Consider the following 16798-nt stretch of genomic DNA (forward strand, 5'->3'; position numbering starts at 1 on the left):
GACTGTGACCGCTTGTTCACACAGAGAGAAGTCTACATCTCGCACATGAAAAGAGAGCATGGGAAGGTAAAATTATTCTAGTTTTAGTTCTGGTTAGTGTAAAGAGACCTTGGGTTATATAATTATTGGGCTGCGTTCAATTGAAGATTTTCCTAGATAACTAATAGTTGTTTATTTAAGTCATTAATCAACTCATCACACTTTAATGATATTAATTTAATTACTAAAGTATATGTAGGGAGAAAATGCTGTTAGTTTCCAGTTTGATTAAGAAAACTATTTGTAGCACTGTTTTATATTACAAACAATACATAATAATTGTGAAGCAAATTAAGCACTTAAAGCAAACCATAGCAACGCCACAGCCAAATTGACAAAAGTTGTGGTATGAGTGTGTCAAAAAAGGATAAATTTGGTAATGTAGAAACAGATAGAAATGACAACAGTAGCCACATACTGTACACTACCGGTCAAATGTTTAGGGTCAGTTTTTTTGTCAGGTTTTTTTTTTTTTTCAAGAAAGTTATTCTGTTTATCAAGGCGCCATTTATTAAATGTACATTTTTCTAAAATAAAATATTTATTAAAGTATTATTTAAATAACTGCTTTCTTATTGTATGTAGTTTCAAATGAAAGTATTACTCCAGTCAATATTGCTTTTTTATTACCATTAATAAAATAATTATAATTAATATTAGAGTGATTTCTGAAGGATCATTTGACTCTGAAGACTGGAGTAATGAAACTGAAAATTGGTTATTAAAATCACTGGAATAAATTATTCAATTAAATGATAAACTACTTTTGAACAGTTATTTTATAGTGCAATAACATTTCACAATTTTACAATCTGTACTGTATTTTTTTTATTAAATAAATGCACCTGGCAGCACGTAAAAGAGCACAAATATTATTAGAAAATATTTTAAGGTGTGTGTGTGTGTGTACATCATAACCCATTTTATCAGTTTTATTTAGGTATTTATTAAAATATTTTTAGTATCACAAATCATTAAAAAAGTACAAATTAAAAATGGATTAAAATTATATATTTATTATTGTACCAATTAAAATAATTTTTAAAAATGTATTATGTTCTTTAAAATGTGTTTAATTTGTTAATTATACAAAAAATGTACAAACTAATGCAAGTTAGATTTAGTAATACATATAAAATAAGAAAATATGCAAGACATGGCAAGTTTATTTATATAGCACATATTGTTATATTATCTTATTATCATTATATAATATATAACATTATTATTCATTTATTCATTCATTTTCTTTTTGACTTAGTCCCTTTATTTATCTGGAGTCGCCACAGCGGAATGAACCGCCAACTTATCCAGCATATGCTTTACGCAGCGGATGCCCTTCCGGCAAACCCTTCCCCTGGGAAACATCCATACACTAGGGGTGTCAAAATTAATTGTTTCTTCGGTACACTGTGATGCAGATCTATTACTATCAGTTCAGTAATAGATTATAACCAGTTATTACATACTGACGTCATTTATCTCCTATGCGCGATGTCGCAGTAGAAAACTTTGGCGAAGGAGGTGAGGGCGACTAAATAAAGTGCTCCTACTACTTAAAAGGTAGATAATTACGCACAGTTTAACTGCTTGTAAGTTTAGTGGAAAGTCTTTCATTGACACTAAAGAAGGCACAGCACACGAGCCGCAATTTCACTACTAGGGAGAAATGCTGTGAAATTCTGTCCCTGCTGCTCTCTCTCGCACACACTTTGGACATCTGACCAACTGTGCTGGCCTGTTTGTGAAGTAACTTTTCCTCTCCTCTTGGCTTTTAAAGCGATACTTGTGGATCCAGACACGAGCGTGCCTGAGTTGCGAGTTTTGTCCACTGTCTATTACGGATTACCTGTGTTAACCGCGTATTGTGCACATATAGACTGTAACTGCGGCTGTTCGTCCCGCGTGACCAGGGCCGGCGCGTCCATAGAAGCCACCTAGGCGGCCGCCTAGGGCGGCAGTATAGAGAGGATGGCCGCCTAGGGCGGCAGTATAGAGAAGGCGGTATCCGCAACATCTCCCTTACCACCCGCGTCCTCATTTATGTCCGCGACACCTCCCTTACCACCCGCGTCCTCAGATATATTCGCGCATAGGCGACAGAATAGAGAGGGCGGCGTCAGCGACACCTCCATCAGCACCCGCGTGTCCTCAGTTAAATCCACACATAGGGCAGCAGAACAGAGGTCCGTGACACCCATGCGTCCTCTTTTATATCCACGCAAAGGGCAGCAGAATAGAGAGGGCAGCGTCCGCGACACCTCCCTCACTTAGCACCCGTGCGTCCTCAGTTATACCCGCGAATAGAACGACAGAATAGAGAGGACAACTCCCTCACTCAGCACCCGCGCATCCTCAGTTATATCCGCGCATAGGGCGGCAGAATAGAGGTCCACGACACCTCACTTCATTTTCATAACCGGTCACTTTCATTTTCACATTGCGCGTAACTCATCGGTGAACAGTGATTTCATTTCTAAAGCCAATCGCAGCCCTTTCTGTTGACTATAAACAATCATAGGAGTGTAAGACCTCCTTTGACAGACAAAAAGGAAGCGGGATAATATTTACATTAGTTTATTTGCTATAAATGCTCATGTTGTCTTTTGTTCATGTATTGGAGTTTTGTTTGATACATTCAAAAGAATGTTTTCTTCGAGCAGGTAAAATTAAAGGTACAGTTCAAATATCTTACTGCTTGGACATTATTGTGTTACAAATAATATATACATATTAATATATTTATATATTTTTATTAAAAAATTATTCTTGTGTTGTGAAGAAAAAATCTAATTATAAATGGAAAGCTCCGTGATGCACCGGGATATCGAATTGAACCGAATCGATGGTATAATAATCGAAACCGAACCGAACCATGAGACCAGTGTAGGTTTACACCCCTACCATACACATTCATTCTCACTTACACACTACGGTCAATTTTAGCTTACCCAATTCACCTATAGCACATGTCTTTGGTCTGTGGGGGAAACCGAAGCACCTGGAGAAAACCCACGTGAACACGGAGAGAACATGCAAACTTCCCAAATAAATGCCAACTGTCCCAGCCAAGGCTCGAACCAGCCACCTTCTGGCTGTGAGGCTATCGTGCTACCCACTGCGCCACCGCGTCGCCCTAATTTTAATATATAATATGTTATATTATAGTTTTTATTATACAGCACACAATGGTAGTTCAAAGTGCTTTACATGAACAGGAATAAAAGAGACACGTACTGTATAAGAAAATAAAAACAAAGAATAAAAATGATTAAAACAGAATAAAATGTGTTAAATAGGTGTTAAAAGAATGAAAAAGAAAAGAAAGACATTAATAAATAGAAAAAAAATAGAAAAACATGTAAATAAATACAAAATTAGAAAAATATTATTATGAAGCTTAACAAAAATATATGCTATTAAAACAAATATTACTTAATGCCCATTTATTATATACAATTTTCTTATCGCTATAAATTGTATAGACTGTATGATGAAGGGTTGAAAATCCCTGGACTAGTGTATGTGACCTATATTTAAAATAATAAAGATCAGTGTTAGCATGAAGACATAAATTTGGGTCATCATTTACACTTTTACTTTCTTTCAAACATACTTAATAGCATGCGGATCTGCCAGTCCAGTGCTGTCTTAATAAATATTTCTCCATTGACTGCCAGACTTTGCCTGACATCTCCTGCAAACTAACTGACCAATAAAATTTAGTGTAAGCACATGTTTAGTCAACTTAATCAATAGGCAGCCTTAATACTTTTGTACATTACTGCACGCGTATAAACCTGATTACCATCAATTTTCTCCTTTCTGCTCCACCAGCAACTGAAAAAGCATCCATGTCGGCAGTGTGAAAAGTCCTTCAGTTCCTCTCACAGCTTATGCAGACACAACCGAATCAAACACAAGGGCCTACGGAAGGTCTACTCATGTCCGTGAGTATCACGTGTTTCTGCAGCAAAGCGAAATGCGCTTTCGTTTCAGTTAAACGTGTAGGTCTGCATTTTAAAGCTGAACACACAAATCATAAACACTTATAGAACAGATCTCTCTTTGGTTTTCTCAGACACTGTCCAGATCCAAGTCGAACCTTCACAAAAAGACTGCTGTTAGAGAAACACATTCATTTAATGCACACCGTTAAAGAGACAGAAGACAAGCTTCCAGCTGATTCCAGCAGCAACGAAGCCACGGCGGAAAAAGAGCAGGTAACCAAGAACATTTACAGTAGGTCTGTATTGTCTGCCGTTAGATCTATTATTTATACTTCATTTTATTGCAGTATTTTCTAAAAGTAAATGTATTCCTGTGAAGTAATAACTGCATTCTTGCAATCACAGGGTGTCCGCGGAGTCAGGTAAAGTTGAATCAATGTAAAGAAATTTAAGGCCTCTAAAAAGTATTTAAAAAGTCTTAGGTGCCATTTTGCAAGGTATTCAATTTTAGATCATTTTTGATTATGCAATGTATGGTTGAATGCTAAAATTTGCCTGAATTAAATCTGTGAAAATCAGGATGCTGTGTAGTTTATGAATTGATTAAAATCCAACTAGATTTGACATCATGCTTTGTTTACTGCAGTAACCAAGGCAGCACCATTATTTCTGCAGCTCTACAGGCGCCAAACTGCTTAATTAGCTAAATTTAATAGATTTTTATTCAGTATATGAATATTGTTTTGGTTTTGGATTAATTTCTTGCATTAATATTTAGTAAATGTACTGTAAATTATAATCTTGCCAGTGTTTCCAGTTAAAAAGAGGTTATAAGGTTTTAAAATGTATGGAAAGAGTCTTAAAAAAAGTCTTAAAAGGTATTGAAATTTCACTCTCTGAATCATTACTCCTGTTTTAGTCTCCCAGGCTTCTTCTAATATGCTGGCATGGTGCATAATAAGCATTTCCTCTCAATAAAAAGCATGATACTTTTATTTTCTGCATTCTTTGATGAATAGAGAGTTCAAAAGAACAGTGTTTGGTTGAAAAAGAATATTTTATAACATTATAAATGTCTTAATGTCACTTTTAATCAATTTAACGCATACTTGCCACATGAAAGTATTTATTTCTGACCCCAGACTTTTGACATTATAAACATCTAGTCATTTTTATGAAAGATGCACAATATATTGATACCAGATTGTTTTCATTGATAATGATTTAAATATTTTAGTGATTTTAAGTTTATATTCTAATATTTTATAACCCCCAGTGCCAATTTAGAAACAAATGTGATCTAATAATAGTCACTCAACATGAGCATTACATTTGGCTCTCAGTTTATTAATAGTAGTTAACATTGGCTAATCATAGTAACTGTTCATTGTTATTTCAGTGTAGCTCAATTCCATTTACTGTTAATAACATTTAACACACAACGATTAGCTTAGTGATGTGTTAGCAAATGTAGATCTGAAACTCAAATTTATAAATGTTTTTTCTGCTAATATCATCTGACAATGCATAAAAATAATTGTCAGTTAACCATTATCACCCAGAATGTTTTAGATTGATGCTTAATGCTTTATAAATAAGATGTTTTCATTACTAGTTCATATTGTACACATCGGGCAGTATAATATAATACAACTAATGTCTGGCAAAAATTAATTGCAATTAATCAAATCCAAAATAAAGTTTCTGGTGTATTTTTTGAGTGTATATATATAAATACACACAGGCATATATTAATATAAATATACAAGCATATAATTAAGAAAATTATAATTTATATTTAAATATAAAATATATATGTATATGATACAAATTATCAGCACTAAATAAAATATAATACTCAATTCAGGTTTATCCATATAATACTTTTCACAAAAATTATTGTTTTAAAGCAGCTTTTCAAAATGTGCCAATTATTGCATTACAATCATACCCAGAACATTTTAGGTTATTATTTAACATAAATGTATTAGCTACTAATAACTTTAAGTAAATGACTAGTAACTAATAGCTTTTAATAGTTAAAGTTATTGGGCCCTATCATACACCCAGCGCAATGAGGCGCAAGACGTGTATGGCGTGATTTGTTGCTATTTTCAGACAAGTGCAACAGTAATTTTCACTTTTTGGACCTCGTTGTTTAAATAGTAAATCCATTTGTGCCACTATGTGGACTCATGGGTGTGCTGGCCTAAAATAGAGGTGTGTTATGGCGCATTATTGGCGTGTTGCTATTTTGTAGAACTGAAATAGAGTGCGCCATTGATCAACTAAAAGCAGGTTTAAAGTCCAGCGCAGAACGCAATAGCTATGGACCTATGTGGGTTCAAGCGCTTACACATTGCTTAATATTCACAGGATGTGCAGCAATACACAAACATCTTCACATATGAAAACAATTAAAGGATTAAAATGTTAAAAAATTATTATTTTCTACATAAATATAAAAACACCTGCCTCGTCTCTGGTGGCTTTTTTAGTTTATTCATGACAATTTAAATTTGTATATTATTATTATTTGCAGTATATTTTATTATATGCATATTTATATTTGTTTTAATATAAACAAGTTTAGATTTGTCTACCTGTTGGGTTTTGAAGAAGGATGTGTCACTAAATGTGGCATAAGAATAGTATGTGTTTGGATGTAAATCAGTTTTTTTTTACCACCCTTGGTTATTATTGGTCATTTATTAGTTTGCTGAAAATTAGAACTGAATTTAGAAATAGTTTTCAAACAAATCTTTGCGCTTAACAAACAAAATTAAATATGTAGGCTAATGGATGTCCTCAGTGGAGTGCGTACAACAATGTTTTCTTGCTTCACAAAAGTAAAGGAGTAAAGAGGAAGGTAAAGAGGAAGTAAGGAGGCAGATTGGAGGAGGCTCGTTCTTTATCCTCGTGCTGCAGATGATCTATTTAACTCTTTTCTCTCTAGTGAAGTAATTAGTTTTTCCACTTACAAAGTCCGCCATGTAAATGGCGAATGCGCCATGGTGCGATGCAACTGACTTTTAAAGGGAATAGTAGATGAGACTCTGATTGGTTTAATGCACGCTATGCTCAAAACACAGCCATAAATCATTAAGAGAATAAGCACAACCCTGTTAGAACATGTGCCAGGGTGCAAAACGCATTTTTCCAACCATGAAATAGCAAAAGTGGATTCAGACACACCCTTAATGCTTTTGCACCATGTGCTTTAGACTTTGTGCCTAGATTGTTAAATAGAGCCCATTATATATAACCTATAGTTATAGTTAACCTACAGTTATATAGTATATAGGTCATGCCCATGTGTACATGTTCAATGAAGTATATTTGTGTATTTGTTGTTCTCAAAGTTCTTTATAATATAATATAATATAATATAATATAATATAATATAATATAATATAATATAATATAATATAATATAATATAATATAATATAATATAATATAATATAATACAAACATAATTATCAGCTTATCATGATCACACAGAATTTCTAAAAAAAAAAAATGCATTCCCAACTAACATTTTATCATTCCTGCCTAGCATTATTCATTCTTGTCATTTCACAATCTCAGGTTCCCAGTCCTAAAAGAAAGCTCCACTCTGAAGATGAAGACGCTGATGGCCAAGAGGATGTGGAAGAACCCAAAGGAGACGTGACTTCCTGTCAGCGGCCGAAGGGCTCGTCCCTACAACCTCTAAAGAAACTTAAGATCAACGTCTTCAAAACGCACAAATGCGCCGTGTGCAGCTTCACCACTGAAGACATTGTGCGTTTTCATGAGCACATTCCCCAGCACAAGACTGACGTCTCGTCCTTCCAGTGCCGCGAATGTGGCCTGTGCTACACCTCGCACCATTCGCTCTCACGACACCTGTTCATCGTGCACAAGCTGAAAGAGCCGCAGGGATTCGGGCGGCACAACAGACAGCAGGAGAACACTCCAAACCCTGAGGACAATGGTGGCATCCCGGACACTCAATGTAAAGTATGTTCAAAGACGTTCGATACAGAGGGAGCCTTAAACACACACATGCGGACACACGGAATGGCCTTCATTAAGTCCAAGCGGCTGAGCGCAGCTGAGAAGTGAGAACGGAGGTTGGTTTACAACAAAGTACTTGTTTGTATATTGTACAGTCCCAAGTCTGGTACAAAAGGTTGGGGTGTTTTGTGAAATGCAATAGAATCAAGAATGTGTGAAGGCTGGATTAAACTTCTGCATTGAGTGATCGTCGCATGCCTTGTGCGTTGTCGTGCATTTATACTTCTGCATTCTGTTTGTGTTGCTCTGCAATAACACTTATGAAACGCTAGCAAGGCAGGGGGGGGTTTATGTTCCTCTGTGTCGAGTTTTTTCATTTTTAAAGGGGTGGTCCACTACGATATCATATTTTAAACTTTAGTTCATGTGTAATGTAGCTGTGTGAACATAAACAACATCTCTGAATGTAACACAATCCAAGTTCAATATAAAGGGAGACATTGGCTTTTACAGAGTTAGCTTAGCAAAACCTACAGAGAATGAAGTTTGGGAACTGCAAAAAAAATACATCCTGGCTAGTGAGATCACAAACGCTTTAGGTTGTAGTGCTATAATGTTCTAGCAGAAAAAGCTAAAATGCCGTCTAAATGCTGCTATTTCTCGTTCTGCTTCTGTATCTGGGCTTCGAAAGGACACAACACAAGGAGAGAAGTGCTTACAGTTTAATTTTAATTATGTTCCAGAGAATACAAAAATATATAATTAGCATTTGACAAAGGACAGCTTCCAGAATCTCTCCCAGTTCAGTGCTGGATTCAGCTAAAAACTCCTGAAAGAAGGAGCTGCTCCAACCATAAGCTGTGGACCGTGAGTCACAACCTGTGTGTTTATTTGTTCAAATAATCTATTACATGCATAGTGTCTAGCGTTAACGGTATGTTGTAGCAAGGATGTAAACAACGAAAAATGCTGTTTGGCACCATTAACAGTTTAGCTACAAAATTATATTTATCTGTCAAACCACTGTAAACACCCACAATCTTCACCAGAGCTGCAGTGTCTTTCTGTGCGGCCACTTTTCCTGCACTTTACATCTTAAATAACAAACTCGCAAAAGATATATGAATGTTTCATATTAATACACATACACATGCTTATAACCCAAATATATGTAAAAGGCATTTGTCAGATTTTATTTTAGAGAGCAGGCGTGAGGTTCAGCTGTGTCCTCTTCATTTTCTGTCTGATTCAGGCACAGACCGATACGGCTAACAGCTACTCTGACTGACAGTGTTTACACAGCACAAAAGCATGTGCTAATGTAAAGATTTTTCTGGTGACGTGGAGCCAGTCCAGGAATCACAGCACATTATGTTAGCTGACCAATCAGAGTTTTTTGAGGGTGGGTCTTTTGAAGGAACTAGGAAATATGAAATTTATTTTCATGTTAGTTAAGTAGCCGTATATAATCAAAGTAAGATGAAAAAAAACATAATTTTTGTAACAAATAAACATGAGCACACATTGGTTTGCATCTTATCAACACAACCAAGTCTTAAAATTACACTCTGGACCACCCCTTTAATGCTACCTTACTGTACAAGTAGCTCAAACTCACTTATTCAGAAGCAGGAACCAGACGTGCAACAAATGTAATCATAAGCTAAACACAAAACAAAAGTTTTCATTAGGAGCTCTTCCTCAGGATTTGACACTTGTTAAACACTTGCTCCAACGGGCTCGCTCCTCTCCCGCAGCTCTCGGCACCGCCCACACTAGTCAACGGTACTAAGCCAGCCATTCACAGCTCTTGTGCTACGCATAGTTGTGACGTGTACTTTTTTTGAGAGATGTGCTGGTCTGTGACTGTGCAAAGGCTGTGTCGGACCATCTGTGTGCACACGACGCAGAAGTATAAATCAGCCTTGATTGTTAAATTAATAGTTCACCCAAAAATAAAAGTTTAGAACCATGAGAAGTAGATGATCAGAAAGTTTTCAAGAATTTTTTTACTCAAAAAAAAAGATATTTTGAAGAATGTTGGAGAAAAAAGCAACCAACTATTTTATGTGCAATGTGGAAAATGTAATTTAAAAAATGCTTAATGGAAATGTCAAGATGCGCATAAATTTTGAAAACGCGCATAATAAAAATGTGCACACAACTGATTATAAGTAACTTTAAAAAATTACATAAACTATGATTGAAAGACAATTACCCAATAAATTCCAGAATGCACATAAAAAATCTTAAATCATGTGATAACAAAAATGGGTGCAATAGGACGACATTAATGCACAAAGGAGCGGACTGACCACATTGTAAAACATCTGAAATGTTGTTTCGATCATTCTAAAGGCTGGTTTAGTGATCATCATGACCCACAGCAGATGCCTTGCGCGTAGTCATTCATTTATACTTCTGCGTGCTGTTTGTGTTGCTCTGCGATAACACTTCTGAAACGCTAGCTGGCAGCAGGTTTTTTTGTTCCTCTGTGTTGAGTTTCTTTGCCGGTGTTTTTTTTTTTTCTGAAGGCTACCTTTTTTTTTTTTTTTTTTTTTGGTACAAGTAGCTAAACCTCATTCAGAGGTGGGAACCGGCGGACGTGCAACAACATTAATCATAAGGTAAACACAAAACAAAAGTTTCCATCTGAAGTTCCTTCCAGAGACTTGACACTTTGAAACACTCGCTCCATCAGGCTCGGGGCTCTCAGCAACGCCCACACTTATCACAGCTACCAAGCCGACCAATTACAGAGCTTGCACTACGCGCCATTGCAACGTGTAGTTACGTTTTTTGAAAGGTGCGGGTCAGCCACGATGGGGGCAATGCAACCAAGCGAAGGTGTGCGCTAGATGCAGAAGTATAAATCAGCCTTAAAATCCCTCAGCCAAAGTCTGTCATCAAAGTGGTTCAGTTTTATTAGCTCTAGAACTGTCTTGAACAGCTGCACTCCCAAAGAACGTCTCATGCCTCCAAAATGTAATGGCTTTTATAGACATGAGACACTCTTTGAAAACTTTGGAATAATCAAAGCATCCCAACTTTTTCAGAATTGGGGTCGTACAGAAGTGTTTCATGTTATAATCTCATCACTCTTGCCTCATTGTATGCTCATTTCTTGTGCATACCTATACATATATATAGAAATATATATATATATATATATATACATATACAAAATGTATAAGACTATACACACAGAATGTGTGCTTAAAGATGTGTAATATATAAAACTGATTTACGTGTATTTAATTATCTACAAGAACACATTTTGTATACTTTCTGATAGATGTTTGTATGCGTGTTTTTATAGATTTGTTTTCTTATTTTCTATATTTTCGACAGTTCTTGTTGTTTTCTTGTGGAAGCAGATACTGTCAAGATGGCTGTCCCTTGAGATGCACTTTCACTCCCATTTCCTGAACTGCTGCTAAAAAAGTGCAGAAAATGTCGCTGTTACGCTTCTTAGCGAGATATTTTGTACTCAAAAGGACAATCGGTCCCAAACCTTGAATCCAAGAGCAGGAAGAGTGTTTCCTCAAGCAGCCGAAAATTAGTGAACAGAACTGAAACCTGAAGGCTTTTTTAATGGTGCATTTCTGTTCCCGTGAATTAGTCGTACTTTAATTTAGCACTACAGAAGAACAAGATGTGAAAGTAGATCTTAAAATTTATATATCTCAGCCACTGCCAGGATGTCGTGTCGAATCGATATGTGCTTTTTAATTTGAACGCATCGTCACACCCGGACGGTTCTCATAACTTCATTTCTTCTCAGGCAGCTTGTTCCAAATCATAGCATTTGATTTATGTGTATGTTTTGGATCATTATCACACTACAGTGGCTTATCAAGAACCACTTGACTTTTCTTATCTCATTTTCATTTCATTTTTAAGTACTTTGGAAGCTTTTATGAATCCAAAATCACTATGTCCTGCAGATATGGGGAATTAGCCTGTAGGTGAAACAAATCTTAAATATGTCCACTGTGCCCATTTTCTTTAAACCAAAGTTCCCTATACATGTTCAATAAATCATGAGTGCTTATATACTGTAGTGTGGTAAAGTGCCTCTGGTGCTCAAAGTCCAAATATGGCAAGCTTATATATGCCAATATATAAACCAGGGCCCAAACTCAGTTCTGGAGGGCTTGTGTCCTGCAGATTTTAGCTCCAACTTGTCTCAACACACCTGCACGGATGTTTCTTGAAAGCCTAGTAAGAGCTTGACTAGCTAGCCTGCGGTTGGAACTAAACTTTGCAGGACACCGGACCTCCAGGACTGAGTTTGGGCACCCCTGATATAAACTTTCCTAGTGTGCATTTTCATGCTATTTTTGAGATAGTAGTGCTTATTTTTTAGTTAATAGCACCTATTTACTAATTTCTATTTATCCAGCACATATTTACTAGTTAATTAGTTGCAAATTGATGAGTTAATGGCACTTATTATCATCATTATATATTATTATAGACACTGCTACTACAACTACTCCAACGCAATCTCACGGCAATTCGTAACTTTTTGATTTAGTGGCTATTTCGTATGAATTCGAACAATCTAATTCGTACAATTTAGTACAACTTGCTCAACCCTCAATGACGGTTGGGTTTAGGGGTGGGGTTTGGTGCCACGCCTCCTTTTTAAAACCGTACAATTTCGTACGACTGAATTCGTACGAATTAGCCACTAAACTGGCAAAACGTAAAATACTTACGTTTTCTCGTGAGATCAGGCTGGCAACTCGCGTAGGTTCTACGTTTGAATGTAAACATATTCCCAACCAATAAAAAATATGTTCTGTATAGTATTACTGCGTGTAGTATGAAAGGGGTTCAAATTTGTTACAGCTGCCAACATTGTGACAACATATTGAAAGCAGTACGTCTAAATTGCATTCATACCACTACCCTACTATTCTTTTAGTTTTTCTAGACACGCAAACAGTTTTTTTTCTATTCGCTTTACTGTTACTCCATTAGTTAGGCGCTCCACAAATACAACAACACTATCGTAGTGTACCAAAGTGTATTGTTACACCCCTATCATTATTTAACTTAGATCATTTAACTTATTATTAGCATACTAGTTCATGTTATTACATAGTAGCAATTATTATATACTAGCACTTATTAGGTACTCACACTTATTAAATACTAGTTTTATATCACTAGTATTCGTTAGATATTAGTAATAGGTGTTCAGTAGCTATGAATATTACTTTTTAGCTAATGATAGGTAATTGTGTCCATAAAATAAGTACTAGTACCTAATGAATATTAAAATATTAAAAACTACTTCACAACATGAATACATTCTCAAAACTGATCCTTAACAGATCCCCAGAGAAATTAATGGCAATAATTAGGAAAGTAATAATAAAAATATTGTTTGTAATTCTAGTAAATAATAAAATAAGTATTAATATCAAATGACTAGTATTTGCATTTGTATTTTAAAAGATAAGTACTAATAGCATGAAAATGTAAACTAGTACAGTTTAAGACTAGAACCACCAAGCCAGTCATTTTGATTCATTCTTAAGTTCTGATTTAGTAACTGTTAAAATAAAACTCACATAAATATTGTACCCTGATTTTTCTTAAATGTGTGTATGTTTCATTCTAACATTTTTATTTTTCTGAAATTACAAAACACAAATGGGTTTGGAGTATTTCTATGGCCATAACAGTCAAACTGACCGCAGTCATTTCAGCATGCACTACTTTTTCCTGTGCTTTTGAATATGCATATCTCTGTTGCCTAGCAACTTTCTATAGTCAAACTTAAATTTACTTCAGACATTTCTTTAAACCTCTCAAAAGCAACATATGCAGACAATGTGGGGAATAAAGTTTACTTGTTAGATTAAAGTGAAGTTTGCACTTTTAGAAACAGTCTAGTCATTTGTAATTGTAGGCTATATATGAGTAATATCACATGAGTAGCAGTGTGATATGGCTGTTTATCGGCACTGGTGGGAGGTGTGCCTTGGTGTCCCACCAGTGACAATATACTGCCATATTGCACTGCTACTCGTGTAATATTGTGTTTATACAACAGTTCGACTACATAATCATGTATATAAAAAGAAAATCAAACAGTCTCCAAAAAATCCTTTTATATGAGGAACTACTTTCTTCCGCCATACATTCACATCTGCAGCAGACGCCAGAACAGCAGAAACAGTTACTAATTCACCAACGTCACTTCAGAGCTAGTGTTTAAATGATTCTCTAGCGTAATGTCTAAACTGATGATAAAACAGGTGATTTTGCTGACATTTTAAGATTATAAGGCTGAGCGACATGAAATGCCATCAGTCTACAGAGATTCCCCAGTATATCTCTATTGCAAACGGGAGATCACAATAATTAACCTCGAAAAAGCCAAAGCAAAGCAAACACTATCAGATTACTATGATATAAATACAGCACTACAACATACAAAAGAGAGAGATCAACAAGTTTTATTATGATTTGATCAGCTGTAGTTTGAAATTACGCTGAGTTTTTATTATGCAGGGCTTATTGTGCAGTCTCTGTCGCCATCTTGTGACGGATAATCAACTGTCTTTGCTCTGCTCAGTGTCACAGGCTAATGGATGTCAATGCGCTGTATCTCTGAAATTATAAATATTCAAAAATAGGCACTATCCTTATGAATAAACTGCATAGTTGCAATCTGCACAACTACATTCTTGTCTAAAAACCATCAAAGTACATTATGTTGTCCAACAGCTGCAATATTTGTCACACTGTAGTAAGTTTATTGATCTGCTGTCACTCTTTGCGGGCAGAGTAATACAAAAAGGGTAGGAGGCTGTACAAGTGCTATTATTGCAGAATATTGCATGGCTATCAGCCAATCAGAATCAAGAACTGTTGGATAAATATATATTGTTTGGATGATGACTACATAACATTCGATGACAGACTTTCCAAGCTTAATTGTAAAATCACAATAAAAGCTCAGTCTTATTTGAATGGTCAGAATGACTGCTTTTTTAATAAAATTCTGGTAGTTCCATTGCTAAATGTTAAAACAGCTTGCCATAAGCCAGATCTAGATTTGACGTCAGCTTAATGTGTATTTTTTTATTTATTTATTTCATTTTAAAACAACAGCATGTCATGGAAATTCTCCAGTATGTTATTCCACCAACTCACATGCTAAGTGTGAACAAATGTGGAAAAGGAGCAACAAATGCTGCCTTCATTATTAATGAATGTTTTTTTCTCAAAATGAGAAATGATTTGTATCATTTTAGTTCACCCCCCACACATTCCCCTTTCATTCTTGTTTATTCTGGCTTGTCCTTAATTCCATCTTTAATTTGCTTTCCTTCGCATATAAACGAGGACACGTGTGCATGAGAGAAGCCATTCACGGTGGTTGTTCTGTTTTATAGAATGTCTTGCTGATGTTCGGTAGACCTTGTTCTATGTTTGTGCAAAAAACATTATCATTAATAAATGATACATAAACAGAAATATCTAGCAGGTTTGGAGCTTTTTTCTGCACCTGAGAAATGCCACACTCGCTTAGCCCTGTTTAATCAGCTTAAAAGCAATGTCCAACAGCCACTGTTCTTGATCTGGTTACAAGGAATTAAAAATCTTTGCAGCTTAAAATATGCCAAAACAATCTGAATTTCAATTATGTTCATTTGAATTATAATTTTTTTATTTAATTTGAATTTCTTGTTTTGAATTTAAGAATATTGAATTTGATTTTTCGAATTTCTTCATCATGAAAACCTGAAACTGTATTTTAACAAACTGGATAACTGCAGTCTATGAATTCAGAACAAAAAACTATAAAAATCTGACTCATTTGTCTTACATTTCAGATGTTCAATGTTCAGGTTAATGAATAAAAAAAAAAATTCAAAACAATTTTTAATGGCAAATGACATTCAGTTTCATAGAATTGTATTGTCAAAACAATACTTTCCATGACAATTAAGGAGAAAATATGTTCTACAAGATTTCAATAAAGAAGCAGGAAAAATAAGAGAACGATACTTAACATATCCTGTTCTTCCTAAGGCTTAAGAAGTAGCATTTAAAATTTTAAATGACATTTACCCATCTTATCATTTTTTACATGGACATTTTTTTAACTGGGCCAACAATTCATGGAGCTTTTGTGAGAAACTGTAGAAAATATCTGTTTTTCACTGTGAAGTTATAAAATATTTTGGATGGAATTTCAGAACTGGAATGGGCTGCATTTCAAACAGATACAAATATACTCTTTTATTGTGGTCTCAATCAAAGTTGGTATATTTTTAAAGGACAAAGATCTAGACTTTTTGGTAAATAATCTAATTATTCTAGCTAAACAGTGCATTCATAGATGCAAATTTGTAAAGGTGAAACCCTGCTTTAATGGATGGAGAAATTATCTGAAGCAGGGGTGGACTGGCCATCTGGCATTTCTGGCAAATGCCAGACAGGCCGGACCATTTTTAAAATGTGGGCCGGTCAGTTTCTTTTTAAAAAAAAAAGAATTGTATGTATTTTTACATGCAGGCAGCTTTTATCTCCTGCAATATGTGAAAATGAGGATGATAAAGATGATGATAATAGTAATAATAATAATAAATGCATTTAGCCCAATCAACAATGGTCAGCTGGTTTCAAGATGGACCGACCTAATCAGAGGTTACACGGACGTAATCAAAATCTAGCAAGAATGTCAAACAAACAGTAAGTGCAACACAAGCTAGCTGTCAGAGATGAACGCTAGCAAAGGAAGGCAAAGCATTGGCGCAGTGGGTAGTGCTGTCGCTTCAC

At 35.3% G+C, this 16798-nt stretch overlaps 1 protein-coding gene across 27 annotated transcripts in view; it reads left to right on the forward strand.

The window, feature by feature from the left end:
- Positions 1–15490, forward strand: part of znf532 (zinc finger protein 532) — a 52374-nt gene extending 36884 nt beyond the window's left edge. For 24 of the 27 annotated variants that reach the window (XM_087300808.1, XM_087300825.1, XM_087300814.1 and 21 more), the window contains 4 exons: positions 1–66; positions 3877–3989; positions 4121–4262; positions 7580–8388. The exon at positions 1–66 is cut by the window's left edge and continues 246 nt beyond it. In XM_087300808.1, the coding sequence (XP_087156934.1) occupies positions 1–66; positions 3877–3989; positions 4121–4262; positions 7580–8098 (840 nt within the window). In that variant the 3' untranslated portion in view covers positions 8099–8388. Of the gene's footprint in view, positions 67–3876; positions 3990–4120; positions 4263–7579; positions 8389–11341 lie in introns of those variants that run through there. The other 3 variants (XM_087300815.1, XM_087300827.1, XM_087300816.1) reach the window with 1 other exon arrangement.
- The last annotated feature ends 1308 nt before the right edge of the window (positions 15491–16798 follow it).

The sequence above is a fragment of the Danio rerio genome, chromosome 21, assembly GCF_052040795.2.
Source record: "Danio rerio strain M-AB ecotype USA chromosome 21, GRCz13ab, whole genome shotgun sequence".
NCBI classification, from domain to species: Eukaryota; Metazoa; Chordata; class Actinopteri; order Cypriniformes; family Danionidae; genus Danio; species Danio rerio.